General features: G+C 41.2%; 1 protein-coding gene across 1 annotated transcript in view; it reads left to right on the top strand.

Moving 5' to 3' along the window:
* lama4 (laminin, alpha 4) overlaps positions 1-14,985 on the top strand; it is a 192,789-nt gene that overhangs the window by 50,390 nt on the left and 127,414 nt on the right. The window contains exons 6-9 of the mRNA XM_043684602.1: positions 3,620-3,720; positions 10,358-10,538; positions 10,885-10,971; positions 13,327-13,478. Of these exons, the coding sequence (XP_043540537.1) occupies positions 3,620-3,720; positions 10,358-10,538; positions 10,885-10,971; positions 13,327-13,478 (521 nt within the window). The remainder of the gene's footprint in view (positions 1-3,619; positions 3,721-10,357; positions 10,539-10,884; positions 10,972-13,326; positions 13,479-14,985) is intronic.

Here is a 14,985-nt window from a genome sequence, read left to right as displayed (position 1 = left end):
GATGCTGCCTGACCTGCTGTGCTGTTCCAGCAATAAAGTTTCAGCTTTGATCTCCAGCGTCTGCAGACCTCACTTTCTCCTCGAACAAAACTGAACACAATACTCCAACTGCAACCTTACCAACATCCTGCACAACTGCAACATAACGTCCCACCTTCTAACCTCAATGCCCTGATGCAGGCCAGTGTGCCAACAACCTTCTTCACTGTCCTGTGTATCTGTGACTCAAATTTTAGACAACCATGCACCTGATCTCTAATTTCCTTTGTTACACTACACTCCTTAAGACCCTCTCATTCATTATTAAACTCCTACCTGGATTTGGCTTTCCAAAATGCAAGACGTGACCCTTACTTATGTTAAACTCCACATGTTATTTCTCAGCCCACTTCTGCTGCCGATCAAGGTACTGCTGCAATTTCTGGTAATGTTCCTCATTGGAACCCTCCTATTTTAGTGTCATCTGCAAACTTACTATCCTTCCAGCCCGGCACCGCCTTCCTGGCCTGCAGTCTTCTTCTTGACCTCTCCGCCTCCATCCTACTCCGACCTATCACCCTCACCTTGACCTCTTTCCACCTATCACATTTCCAACGCCCCTCCTCCAAGTCCCTCCTCCCTACCTTTTATCTTCTCCTGCTGAACACTCTCTGCTCATTCCTGAAGAAGGGCCTGTGCCCGAAACGTCGAATCTCCTGTTCCCTGGATGCTGCCTGACCTGCTGTGCTGTTCCAGCAATAAAGTTTCAACTTCCATGAGATCTAACCTTGCTAATCAGTCTCCTGTGGGGAACCTTGTCTTTTTGGTGAAACTTAGTCACAAAATGATATGATCCTTTTTTGATCTGAACTATACCATCAAACTTCTCTGAAATATAATTATAAGAATTACAGCAGAGTTGATGTAAAGGTTAGCTGTGAAATATTTGAAGCATTTGCCACTTCTGAAAATGACGTATACTCAGTCAAGACATCTTCTTCATTCTCTTTGTTTAATTCAGTTTCTACTGTTGTCAGCAATGTTTGATCGCTGTGACAATGAACTCAATTCTAAAAATGCTCCCACGTGTTCTCTGATCAAGATAAAAAATCAAATCCCTTTAGCCTTCTCTCCATTCCATTAGTGAATGGTCCATTTGCACAAATACGTAAGACAGTTACAGAGGAAAAACAGGTGGGCGTTTATCTAAAGTGTCTAACGTTCTGAGAACATTCTAAAATTTTCTGAGGAATAGAAACAAAATTGAACAAATGTTTTCATTTTACATTTCATTTTACATTCATTTTACAGGAGAAGGAACTCTAATAATGCAGTTTTTCAAACTGAAGTCAGGATTTTAAGGTCTGTAGAAACAGATAGGGATTGAAAATTGGGGATTGAGGCCTGTCAGAAATTACGGAAGGAAGGGAATGGTGTATTCACCACCTTCCTGGCACCATGGCATTTCGCCAGCAGCAGGGGAGAGGTGGAGATCCCACCCAACAATGGAGGGAAGGCTCTCTGCTGTCTGCTGGGACTGCCTGATAAAACCTGGTGGCCTCTTTGCAGGCTCCAGGGTAAAGATGGGATTAGTGCCCAACTAATCCAGCTACCTGTGGCCCCAGAAAGGTCCATCAGCAGCAAGAACTGCCTCTGTTTCAATACCCACCCTCAGTAACTACAGTCCCATGACTGACACAGAACTGCTGGCCCTTGAAATTTGCAGGAACTGCCTAACAGACATAAAACTTAGTTGGGGCTCCCTCAGAAGGTCAAGGCTGCATTCTCCCATCAGTTTTCCACTTTTTTGTTGCCAGGTCAACTCAGTCCTGGCAAAATCTCAATATGCAAGTGCACAATCAGGAAACTCAACCTTAGGCTCCAGCAACATGCAGGAAGCTGAATACTATCCAAGTGAAAGTGCTTATTTGATCAGCACTCCATTCATATAATGCATAGTGGAAGCCATCTGTACTGTCTACAAGATGCACTGCTTCAACTTGCTAAATCTCCTTCCAGATCTCAGAAGGACTCAATAAGGCAGCTCACTACCATTTTCTAAATAATTCAGGATCGGCAAAAAATGCTGGTATTGCCAGCAATTTTAGATTACATTACAGTGTGGAAACAGGCCCTTCGGCCCAACAAGTCCACACCGACCCGCCGAAGCGCAACCCACCCATACCCCTACATTTACCCCTTACGGGCAATTTAGCACGGCCAATTCACCTGACCTGCACATCTTTGGACTGTGGGAGGAAACCGGAGCACTCGGAGGAAACCCATACAGACACGGGGAGAACGTGCAAACCCCACACAGTCAGTCACCTGAGGCGGGAATTGAACCCAGGTCTCTGGCGCTGTGAGGCAGCAGTGCTGACCACTGTACCACCGTGCCGCCCACATCCGAGAAAAGAATGAAAAATAACTTAATTAGACTCATCTGGATGCAGAAGAATGTGGGTTAAAACCCCACTCCTAGAATTGAGCCCATCATTTAAAGTGACACTTCAGTGCAGTACTGCAGAGTGGTCCATTGTTGGTGTTTCTGTCACTTGAATGAAATGAAAGCCTAGGAATGATTCAGGTGGGATGTGAAAGATCCTATCGTACTACGTGAAAAATAATTTTTCTGGTGTTCTTTGTACCATCATCACCAAAAATGCTAGTTAAATTGAATTCATTTTTGACTTTGGGGATTTTGTGTAAAATTTCAGTGCAACTACGTAGCAGCTTCACCAACATATTAAAATTAATTAATTATTTGTTGCTTAGGAATATCATAGAAGAATGAGATTCGCTGTGTAAATGCAAGTATTTCTAAATAGTCTAAAACAGATTTTGGATGTGTATCATGGTAAACACAATGATCTAAAATTTCATGGAAAGTTTTGTCTTAGCTATGGCCTAAGATTATTCTTGTACTTCTTTTTATGAAAGGTAAGTTGTGCTTAACTGATTTACACTGATTTTATGCTGAAGCATTGGTGCAAGCAAATTGCCTCAATTCTTTATGAAGCCTTTATGGACCAAAATGCATCTTCAAACTTTCTGCTGTTTGTTTATGTGGATCCATAGAAAAGACAAAGGAGTTTCCTGTACTTATGCGCTGGCATAGATCTATGCCTGAAAACGAAGGAACAAACCTCAATCAAAAGTCTCAGTTTACATAAATTTCTCAGGGTCTGGACACTATGCGGACATACTCAGAAGGACTAGGCCATTAGAATGGCCTTCTCAAAGGACCACAGCAGTTCTGACAATAAGAGAAGGGGATAGGGAGGAAGAAAGGCAGGAGACACTCTGAAAGCAAGACACCAGAGTAGAAGATAGCAGCCTACAATCTATTCCTCATTGTGGTATTTTATTTAAATGTGTTATGTTGGGTTTACATACCCGTGTAAGCAGAATAATCCTGCAGGAAATTTTGGCATTTTTTTTTCTGGTATAATGCTTGACTTGTGATAAATCTGAATTCTGCATTAGAATGATCCAGGAAATTTTGAGCCATTGTTGATGACTACCGAAGCTTATTTTTTCATGAATGTGCAGCTTTCAAAATTTTGTCAATTTTGCATTGACAAATGAAGATTGAAAATAACTCTGGAATTAATAAAACGATATGTTTGCTTTCTAAAAGACTGTCCCTGTCAGAAATGTGGCACAGATGAATGTGATCATGCTACTGGACAGTGTCGCTGTAAGCCAGGAGTATCAGGAGCCTTCTGTGACCGCTGTGAGGTGGGTATATCAAATAATGTTTGGGTAAATTGAAAACAAGTTATTTCCCATTACATGGCACACAGAATCAATGCCAAATACAAACTGGACTACAGGGCGGGGAAGATAAATTGAGCCAAGAAGGAGTACAGGGAGGGAGGGTGGTCATTTCAGTATGGTGTGATTATAAAAGTTACTTGGGCTGCAGATTTACATTCCTCCTCACAAAATTGGCTGCTGACATTAAAGACATCATGTTTATTTGGTGCTTTTTATAACATTTAAAATGAAAGAAAGAGTAAGGAGGTATGCAGTCAGAAATGCAGTTGGACTAGCCCCCTGGATATCCCCTGTGTCAGCCTCACAGAATTGCCAACAGATGTTGTATTGACCACATGTTGCAGCCTCACTATTTTAAAACATCATAGCTTAGCCAGTTTTGAAAAAAAAACATAATTTTTACAATGAAAACATTTAAATTAAGGCCTCTTAATGTCATCTTACTACCAACTGAAAGCTCCTCCTGACATCTCTAACAACATAAATGTTCATTTTCAACAATTTCAATTCAGTCCATGGAAAATGGCTATTATAGATAGTGAATACTGTAAAGGCTATGGGCCATGAACACATCATGGCTGTTGAACTGAAGATTTATGTGTCAGAATCAGCTGCATATGTTGTCATCCTTCTCCAGTACCGATACAATACTGACATCTGGCCAATGCAGCCGAATATTTTTCAGGTACTTCCTGACCAAGAAAGGCAGGAAAAGTCCAATCAAAACAGTTAGCACTCCATGAGTCCACACTCATTCATAAGCAAAGTGACGGAGGATGCCAATGACTGTGCTATCAACTGGCATTTACACAGAAATAACGTGCTCAGTTTGGTTTATATTAGCACCACTCGGTTCTAGACCTCATTAAAGCCTTGGTCTAAACAAGGAAAATAAAGAGCTGAATTCCAAAGATGAGTTGGGAGTGATAACCTTTGACATCAAAGTAGTTTTTGACCAAGTGTGACATCAAGGAACTTAAGCAAAATTGAACTCAATGGAAATTCGGAGAAATATCAGTGTGAATCAGGAGGAAAAGGGAAAAGAGTTAGATTGAGCACAAAAGAAGTATTTCACAGGTGTTTGTGCCTGTTCATGCTACAGGTGTTCACCAGGACACAGTTGTAGGTACAACTATATTCAACTGCTTCATCAATTATTCAGCCATAGAGCTGTACAACATGGAAACAGACACTTCAGTCCAACCAGATATCCTAACTGATCTAATCCCATTTACCAGCATTTGGTCCATATCTCTCTCAACCCTTCCTAATCATATACCTGTGCAGGTGCCTTTTAAATGTTGTAATTGTACCACCTCTGGCAGCTCATTCTGTACACACACCAGCCTCTGCTTGAAAAGGTTCTCCTCTAGGTCATTTTAAAATATTTTCCATCTCACTTTAAACCTATGTCCTTTAGTTTTGGACTCCTCTATCCTGGGAAAAAGAGCTTGGATATTCACCCTATCCATGCACTTCATGATTTTATACAAACTTCTATAAGGTCACCCTTCAGCCTCTGATGCTCCAGGGAAAATAACCCCAACCTATTCAGCTTCTCCCTGTAGCTCAAACTAGGTGAAAGTGAGTACTGCAGATGCTGAAGATTAGAGTCAAGAGTGTGGTGCCGGAAAAGTTCAGCAGGTCAGGCAGGATCCGAGGAGCAGGAGAATCAATGTTTCGGGCAAAAGCCCTTCATCATTCCTGATGAAGGGCGTTTGCCCGAAACTTCGATTCTCCTGTTCCTCGAATGCTGTCTGACCTGCTGTTCTTTTCCAGCACCACACTCTTGACTCTATAGCTCAATCCGTTAACCCTGGAAACATCCTTGTAAATCTTTTCTGAACCCTTTCAAGTTTCACAACACATTGTTTTCCCTCCAGCAAAGAGCAGGAATGGAGATGGTCTCTGATGATTGCACCATGTTCAATGCCCTTTACAAAGTTTTAGATTAAAAACTGGCAACATTTAGGTTTGGGCTGATAAGTGTAAAATAGCATTTGTGCTACACAAGTGTCAGACAATGACCAGCTTCAACAAGACAGAATTTAGGATCTCTGCTTGACATTCAATGGCATTAGCATTTGTATGCCTCAGTGTGGTAGCCCTGGTAGCACTTGAAATCAAGCCCAATTATTCATGTAGGCATTACAACAGTTAAAGATTTTTGAAGATTTTAAAGTACACAAGGTTCCCTGACTTACCTGTCTTTCTAAACCCAGGTTTTTGTGATAGCAGAAATTATTATTTATTCCACATAAATAGTGTGTAGCTGCAGATGCACAAGTATGAACTGCTGACATATAACATTCCTGATGAAGAGCTTGTGCTTGAAACGTCAACTCTCCTGCTCCTTGGATGCTGCCTGACCGGCTGTGCTTTTCCAGCACCATACTCTTTGACTCTGATCTCCAGCATCTGCAATGCTCATTTTCTCAATATAACTGCAATTAGTTAACACTCTGTAAAACCTCCTCCTATAAACATGCAGATTGGTGTTTTGGCTGGAGGGAAAAACTGGGAAGGCAAGCCAATATTCCCATTGTCCACAGGATTTGCTGAGATAATCCTTTCACTTTTCAGGACTTGCTGTTTGTCGGTCTCGCTTTACTTCAGGTGCTTTTTACTTCCTTACAGGAGACACAGAGTGACTGGTTCACAGTTTGTAAAGTCTCTGACTGTTGGTTAAAAGCTGCATCTTGCGGCAACTGGTGAGGGAAAATAAATTGGCTTTCACCAGACATTGGGTATTTGCTACTGCAGAGAAAAAGAAAGTATCTCCCTTTCTGGTGTTTCAAAAGCATCTAACCCTATCATTCACACTTCCAAGCTGATCAGTTATCTGGGAGACAATCACATTGTTATTGGCAAGCAAAAAGACTTAATCATCAATAACTAGTCACTATTCCACAGACCAATCAGCTAATTGTTGCCAGTTGTATTTCCCTTTGTACACAACCCCTGGTTCCAACTCACCTGCAGTAACCTCTTCCTATTGCTTGAACAAACAGCAATGTAAACAACACTTACAATGAATGCAAGTAATCCCTTCCACAGTCCTTTGTCTTTAATACAGTTCTTTTTCCATTTCAGTCCCCAAGAAAAATACAGAAAAATAAAAAGGTACAGTCTTTACCCACTGCTAATCTTCTATCCTGGCAAGAAAATTCTCCTCCTAACTCCCCAAAGTCTGTACATCATTTGAAAGGCACAAGCCAACAGTACGAGAGAATACTCCCCATTTTATTGGATGAGCACAGTTCCAACAATGCACAAGAATTTCAATACTATTCAAGGCAAAGCAATCCATTTGATTTGATTCCCTATCCACCAGCTTACACACTCAGTCTCTCCACCATTGGTGCACAGTGACTGCTGTGTTAATCATTTGCAATATACACTGTGCCAACAAAAGCTTAGAATTTTGTCCATGAGGATAGACAACATGGAGGCATTGTTCCTTATCCTGGATGGTGACTCAGCAGTCCTTGTAATTGGTGAGAGGATAGAATAATGCCCTGCTGTGAAATCCTGAAAGTCTCTTTGAGCCTTGGTAGCCATGATGGCAGCAGTCTGAGCCTGGATGGCAACAAGCTGAGTTTTTATGACGTCAGCAGTTATAACATTTAAAATGAAAGAAAGAGTGAGGAGGTATGCAGTCAGAAATACTGTTGGGCTAGCCCCCTGGATATCCCCTGCGTCAGCCTCACAGATGTTGTATTGACCACATGTTGCAGCCTCACTATTTTAAAACATCATAGCTTAGCCAGTTTTGAAAAAAAAACATAATTTTACAATGAAAACATTTAAATTAAGGCCTCTTAATGTCATCTTACTACCACATGAAAGATCCTCCTGACATCTCTAACAACATAAATGTTAATTTTCAACAATTTCAATTCAGTCCATGGAAAATGGCTATTATAGATAGTGAATACTGAAAAGGCTATGGGTCATGAATACATCATGGCTGTTGAACTGAAGTTTATGTCTCAGAATCAGCTGCACATATTGCCATCCTTCTCCAGTACCGATGCAATACTGACATCTTTGTATCTCTCAGATTTTGAGTTCTCTTTCATTGTGTTGGAAACTGAGGTGTTGGTCATCAGGTGCCAAATCACAAGTGTTCTCTTGGACTGGCAATTCCTTCCATGCTGGGTTCGATGAGCTCTACATTCTTTACTAAATCCTGTGCCAACTTAATGCCAGATAACTCCATTGCCATTGACAGTGACTGCAACCTCTCTGACAGTTTGCTAAAGCACAGTCAGTTCTTCTATAGCATGATGGTTGCATTCTTGTGCAACCTCGTGTTATAGAAAAATCACCCTTTAGAAACAGTGCTTAAATCGTTGACAATGTAATCACCAATACACATTCTAAAAGTTTGCACATTAGAAACAGTGTCCCGATTTCATCAATCACATTACAGCGAATTCGTGTTGACGAAACAGAATGACCTGCATTGCATATTTCATTGTGTCTTCCTAGTAGTCTCTTCCTACATGCTGCCTCGTTGGAGTCTTCATCTGCATCCACTATAGTAAACCTAATGCACTACCTTTGTGTTCTGGCTGCTTGTCATGTATACTGCCATTTCCTCCCATTTCTTTATATGACAATGATATCTGGATGACATATCATGTCCAACCCTGTCCTGGTGTTACCCTCTGAAGTATGCATAGTGCCAGTATCTGAACTGGTTACTGTGAATAGCAGACGAATGAATGGTGTATCACCTTCAAGCTCTTCTTCCTCTTCCACTTCATATCCCTGCATCACTGCCTGGGCAGATGATGGTTTTGGAAGAAGAGGCAAGAGGTACACTTGTGGAAAGAGTTGTAGAGTCATACAGCACGGAAACAGACCCTTTGGTCCAACCAGTCCATGCCAAACATAATCCCAACTAAACTAGTTCCACCTGCCTGCTCCTGACCAATATTCTTCCAAACCTTTCCTATTCATGTACTTATCTAGTGTCTTTTAAATATTGTAACCACCTCTAACACTTCCTCAGGAAGTTCATTCCACACACAAACCACTCTCCATGTAAAGATTGCCCCATATCATTTTTAAATCTTTCTCCTCAGACCTTAAAAATATGTTCCCTAGTATTGAAATCCCCCCACCCTAAGGGAAAGACAAGAGCTGCATGTATAGTTTGGGGATAAGCAGAAATGATGTAGGAATCAAGATGCAAGAAGGTGTATGTGATGTGAACATATGACTCTTTTTGATTCTTTAAGCCCTGTTGCTGGTCACAGCCTCAGTCACAATGGTTCAGTAATGGCAGTCAGTTTGCCTCCATTGTGGTGAAAACATGCAGCTGTCTGTTCTAGAGCAAGGGGTCAGAGTTTAAAAATAAGAGGGTGTCCATTTCAGACAGAGATGAGGAAACATTTTTCCCCAGGGCTGAGAACTGAGAATACCCATTCTCAGTTGGAAGTGGATGCAGAATCTTTAAATATTTCTAAGGCAGAGATGAATAGATTTTTGGTTCCCGAGAGAATGGAAGATATATCGGGGATATGCTGGAATGTAAAATTGAAGTTGATATCAGATCAGCTATAATCTTATTGAAAGGTGTAGCAGACTTGAATGGCTGAGTAACCTACTTTTGATCCTTGTTTTTAGATTAGCATGTCCTTGCCCAAAGCAATAAGTTGCTGCTGCTTTTAATTTTGTATTGCGTTGGTAGAGAAGGGAGAGGGAAATGTGTCCATCAGTGTGATGCATTATGTTTGACTAATGCTGCTCTCACAGTTTAATGACTGCAAGTGTGTGCAGGCTCTGAGTTATGGGTGTGAGGCTTGTAAGTATGTTAAGTGTGTAGTGAAATTAAAAATGAAACCTGATGGATGGAGGCTACTGGTACATGTCAGAAAGATGAGGATATGATGTAGTGAGCAATGTGTGAGGCTACCTTTGCAGTTGATGGAATTCTTGGGAATGAATTTGTTACACTGACTACTCATGTGAGAGCATTAAACTTCACTGGTATTGACCTGTACAACTATTCTTAAAGTTTGACTAGAATCTCCTGGTCTCATGGGCATGGAAGAATTTTTTTCTTCCTGTTGCCATCTAGCACGTAGCCCTCCAGAGTGGCACTGAGGGACTCGGCACACATTCTGTAGATGTTGTGCAATTCCTGTGTATTACTCAAGTCAAAGTTACACCTGTAATGAATTCCAATGGATACCAGCTCTTCCTCAAACACCACCTCCTCAGTAGGTGCAGGCTTGTTTAAATAGTTGTCAGTTTCTAATAATTTTAGACCCAGTATTCAGATGTGTTGTCTCCTTCAACCATGTGAATGGACAGGCAATACAGAGCTTCTATGCTGTCAGTATTGGAATGACAAGCAGAGAATAATTAAGGGCTTCAATTGAACCCACCCATTTTTGGGCCTCAACCACTATTGTCCCCAGTGTCTTTTTGCTTTATAAATTAGAAAATGAATGAATCAAGACATTTCCTGCACAAGATTACTACTAATCTGTTCTTAATATAAAATCCATCTCATAATTAATTACAAGGTACAGTGACCATTTTATTATTTTTTAATTTTTTTGATTGTCTTCCTTCTTTACAGATTGGTTATCATGGATACAGCAGTTGTTCTGGATGTTTGAGATGTGAATGTGCTCTGGCTTCTAAGGATGAATACTGTGACCCTTTGAGTGGACGGTGTAGGTGCCTTCCTGGAGTCACAGGAAAGCGCTGTGACCGGTGTCTGTATGGGTTCTGGAACTATGGACGAAATGGGTGCCAGAGTAAGTTTAATACAGTAAATTTATCTGAAAGGCAAAAGCATTACTAACAATAGCAATCAACAAATAAAACATCAGAACAAAGTCAAAAAAAAGAGAAACAAAATAATTTAAAGCGATCACCCTGTTACTAGTTCAAAAATAATCCATCTTCTGTGGAGCACTTCGAGGCACCTTGATCTGATAAGGTACCAAATAATTGTAACCATTATTGCTAGCTCAGACAAGAAGAGGCCCTGGACTCCATTATTTAATAAAGATGATGCATGTTTTTTTCTAAAGCAAACTGGTAAACTCCATAATCCCTGATTTGGAATTTCAGAAGTTCACTTATCCCTTTTGTCTTTAGGGTGCAATTGTGAAGGGCAGTGTGACAGTGAGACAGGAGAATGTCTGTCAGCACCTACCGAATCCCCAACTGACTGCTCCGTTGTCAGTAAGTACCTTCATGCAACTAAATGTGACAACCTATAACTCCAGTCAGTGCAACTAACCTGTGGTATCTAGCATATTTTATTATGTAAAGATAGGACCTCACATGACATGTCTGGGTGGGTTACTCTTCAGAGGGTCGGTGTGGACGTGTTGGGCCGAAGGGCCTGTATCCATACTATATGGAAATCATGAGGGGCAAGGATAGGATAAATAGACAAAGTATTTTCCCTGGAGTGAGGGAGTCCAGAACTAGAGGGTATAGGTTTAGGGTGAGAGGGGAGAGGTATAAAAGGGACCTAAGGGGCAACTTTTTCACACAGAGAGTGCTATGTTTGTGGAATGAGCTGCCAGAGGAAATGGTGGAAGCTGGTACAATTGCAACATTTAAAAGGCATCTGCATGGGTATATGAATAGGAAGGGGTTGGAGGGATATGGGCCAAGTGCTGGCAAGTGGGACTAGATTGGGTTGGGATATCTGATCGGCATGGATGAGTTGGCCCGAAGGGTCTTTTTCTGTGCTGTACATCTCTGTGACTCTATGAAATCCTTGCTTCTGAGACAGGGTCAATCTGAAATACAATAGTGTGACTCCTTAGCGAGTGAATTACAGCAACTTGGTACCTATAGAACTGAAGCACCAATCATGAAGGACTTAAACAGAAGGTAGATTGGAGGCTTTCTGACAGACTGATAAGAAGTCTGACCCTCAGCCATAAAGCACAGCAAGCAGACTATATTGGTGCAGAGTGGATTCCACATCTCAGTGACAGGAGGTGCCATCGTTTGGAGCCACCAGTCAATTTGATTAGCTAGTTGCTCCAGCAGTGTAAGAGTTCAGTAGTGCAGTAGAACTGCAACCTGGGAAACCAGAAGCCCCAAGTGGATTCCTGGAGCCAGCTTGATCAGGGGCACTGGGCTGGAAGGGTTCAAGTATCTTGGAAAGAGGGAGTTTGTGCATTGGAGAGGTCAGTTTATCGAGAAGAAGGAAGGAAGGTGGTTGGGGGGGGAGGGGAAAGAGTACTATCTTCTCCAGGATGCCCTGTTATACTTCCCCCACTTTGATTGGTAGCACCTCCCTGTTTATTATTGCACTCTTGAAATCCGACACGTTTGCATGAAATTGGAGTCAAATTGAGCTTCAACAATATTGTTTGACTTTATTGATTTATTTAAGTGTAGCAGGCAGGCTGCTGGTTTCAGCACCTTCCCTATCCTTCCATATTGTGTCAGTCAGCTAGGGAGTAGATATATTCAGCTCCCAACTGTGTAAATCATATCTGACTGGAGCGTGTGTAATCCAGCCCACCGTTAATAGGATCAGTTGTCAATACCAGATTTTATTAACTGAATTTCAATTCCACATGCTGACCTAATGGGATTTGAACCTAGCTCCTCACAGCCCTAATCAGGTTCTCTGGATTACTCATTCAAAAACATGGCCTCGACACAACCCTCCCTACATGCTGTTCTTCCCTTGGCAAGTTCTGCTTCAAGGTGATGCTGGGCAATCTGTCCAGCTGATAGTTCTAGAGTCTCAGTATTGCCACCAAAAGCAGGGTTCATTGCAGGGACAACAAGCAATCTAACTATTCTAAATACTAGAGCCATCAGAACCAGATTGGTATGGGGGTCATGGTGGAGACAGAAAAAGAGATATCAGGTGGGTATGGCACTGATGGGTTTGGGGTTGCCATGGCACAGCCAGGTGGGAGGGAGCAGCTAAAGGGATGAGTGGAAGGTGTTGCCAGATCTCGAAAGAGGGTCAGTGATGCAGGCAGCCAACAAACGTTTCAGGCCTGAAGTGGTCTGCCAGGCCTTCCCCCACCCATACTGGTGACTGAATGCCATCTGCCAGCTGTAAACATGAGAATGAACAATCAGAAACTGTTGAGCAACAAAGAATTAAGGGCTTCAATTGGGAGAGGGTGAGAATTCTCCTCAAAGCGGTTCCATGCCTACTTTTAAACATCTTGTCAGCTGAGCAAACTGGAGCTAATTTAAATTGGAGTGGAGAATGAACATTGAAAAGTCCTAGTCCGCATAACTGCGTAATGAATATTCCTGGAAAATAATACATGGTGATGTTTGATTCACTGATTTGTTGTATATTTTCCATATCTCTTGCAGAACAATTGAACAAATGGTTGGATTCCCTTGCATGTAGTAAGACTGCCTTATTCAAAAAGAGAATGGTTTGGTAATGGGCAACAATGTATAGCTGATTGTATGGCTTATGCTCCCTTTGACCTACAGCAACATTACCATTGAGAGACAAGCTGAAAAGATCTTGTGTTGTTTCTGATAACATTTTATCATGCTTGCCTCTAATTCTATATTTCTCTATTATCTCAACAGGATGTGACAAGTGTGTCTGGGACTTAATTGAAGACCTAAAATTATCAGGAGCATCACTAGGAGAAGCAAGGTTGAGTGTTCTAAATGTTATTACTGGAGATGCCATTAATAACCGCTTGCAGGAATTCAATATCACAGCGATTCACTTCAACGTAAGTGCCAACAATGAAAATCAAATAGGGCTAGAACTGTGATTGATACTTATTCATTGATTTTATATTTCTTCCCCTTATTACATATTTTACTGCTGCTAAATGAGGGGCTGTAAAGTCAACTTTAAATTTATGCCACATTCAATGTCCTAAAACGTTAACATTTGTCTAACAGATAGGTTTTGTCAAGACTTAGAAGATAACTTTGGACAAATTATGCTGAAAAAGGCAAATTGAGACAGAAAAGGGCACAAGGCTAATGGTGTAATGTACAGTGCATGCAATGTAATTCTCTCATTCAGGGTAGTATCCTTCTTATTCAAGAGCTGTTAATTGTGGCTCTCCATGCCATCGTATACCCTGGGATAAGGAGAGGAGACAGGTGACAAGAACCACTTCTGCTGATCAACGAACTGAATCTATGTCTTTCATGTCATGAAGGATCACACTCTAGCCAGATGAGCTAACTGGCTCTTTATCCTATAATTAAGCTGCTTTGTGAAAATAAGCAAACTTGTGCATTTTGTTTATTATTACAAGTCACTCATCAAACGCAATACATTTCCGTATTCCAGAATTAATTGATTTATATGATAATACTTTTCTCAATTCTGAATGTTAGCGCATCAGATCTATTGTTATAGAGTCAAAGAGTCATACAGCATGCAAAGACATTTCAGTCCAACTCATTCATGCCAACCAGGTTTCTCAAACTAAATGACTTCCACTTGACCCTTATCCTCCTAAATCTTTCCTATTCACATAGCTGTCCAAATGTCTTTCAAATGTTTTCACTGTGCCTACATCTACCTCTTTCTCTGGCAGTTCATTCCACACACGAACCAACCTCTGTGTGAAAAAAGTTGCCCTTCAGATTCCTCATAAATCTTTCTCCTCTCACCTTAAAACTATGACCCCTAGTTTTGAACTCTGCTACTGTAGGGAAAAGACCATTGCTTTTCACCTTTTCTTTGCCCCTCATGATTTTATAAACCTCTATAAGGTTACCCCTCAACCTCCTGATGCTTCAGTGACAAAAGTCCCTATCTTGCCTCTCCTTATAACACAAATCCTTTAGTCCCAGCAACAACCTGGTAAATCTCTCCAATTTAATAATATCATTCCTACACCAGGGCAACCAGAACTTTACACAGTCCTCCAAAAGTGGCCTCAACAACATCCTCTACAACCTTAGCATAACTTCCAAGGTCCTATACTTAATGGTTTGAACAATGAAGGCAAGCATTCTAAATGCCTTCTTAATCACCCTTTCTAACTGTGATGGAACTTTCAAAGAACTGTGTACCTGAACCCCTAGATCTCTCTGTTTGACAACTTTACCCATGGCCCTACCATTATCTGTGTAGGTCCTGCTCTTGTATGCTTTATCAAGATGCAATACCTCACATTTATCTAAATTAAACTCCATCTGCCACTCCTCAGCCCAATGGCCCAAATGAACAAGATTCCTTTGTAAACTCAGATAACCTTCTTGACTGTTGACTAG

This window comes from Chiloscyllium plagiosum, chromosome 3 (assembly GCF_004010195.1).
Source record: "Chiloscyllium plagiosum isolate BGI_BamShark_2017 chromosome 3, ASM401019v2, whole genome shotgun sequence".
Lineage (NCBI taxonomy): Eukaryota > Metazoa > Chordata > Chondrichthyes > Orectolobiformes > Hemiscylliidae > Chiloscyllium > Chiloscyllium plagiosum.
The sequence above is the reverse complement of the archived record's forward strand: the minus strand, read 5'-3'. Positions and strand labels throughout refer to the sequence as shown.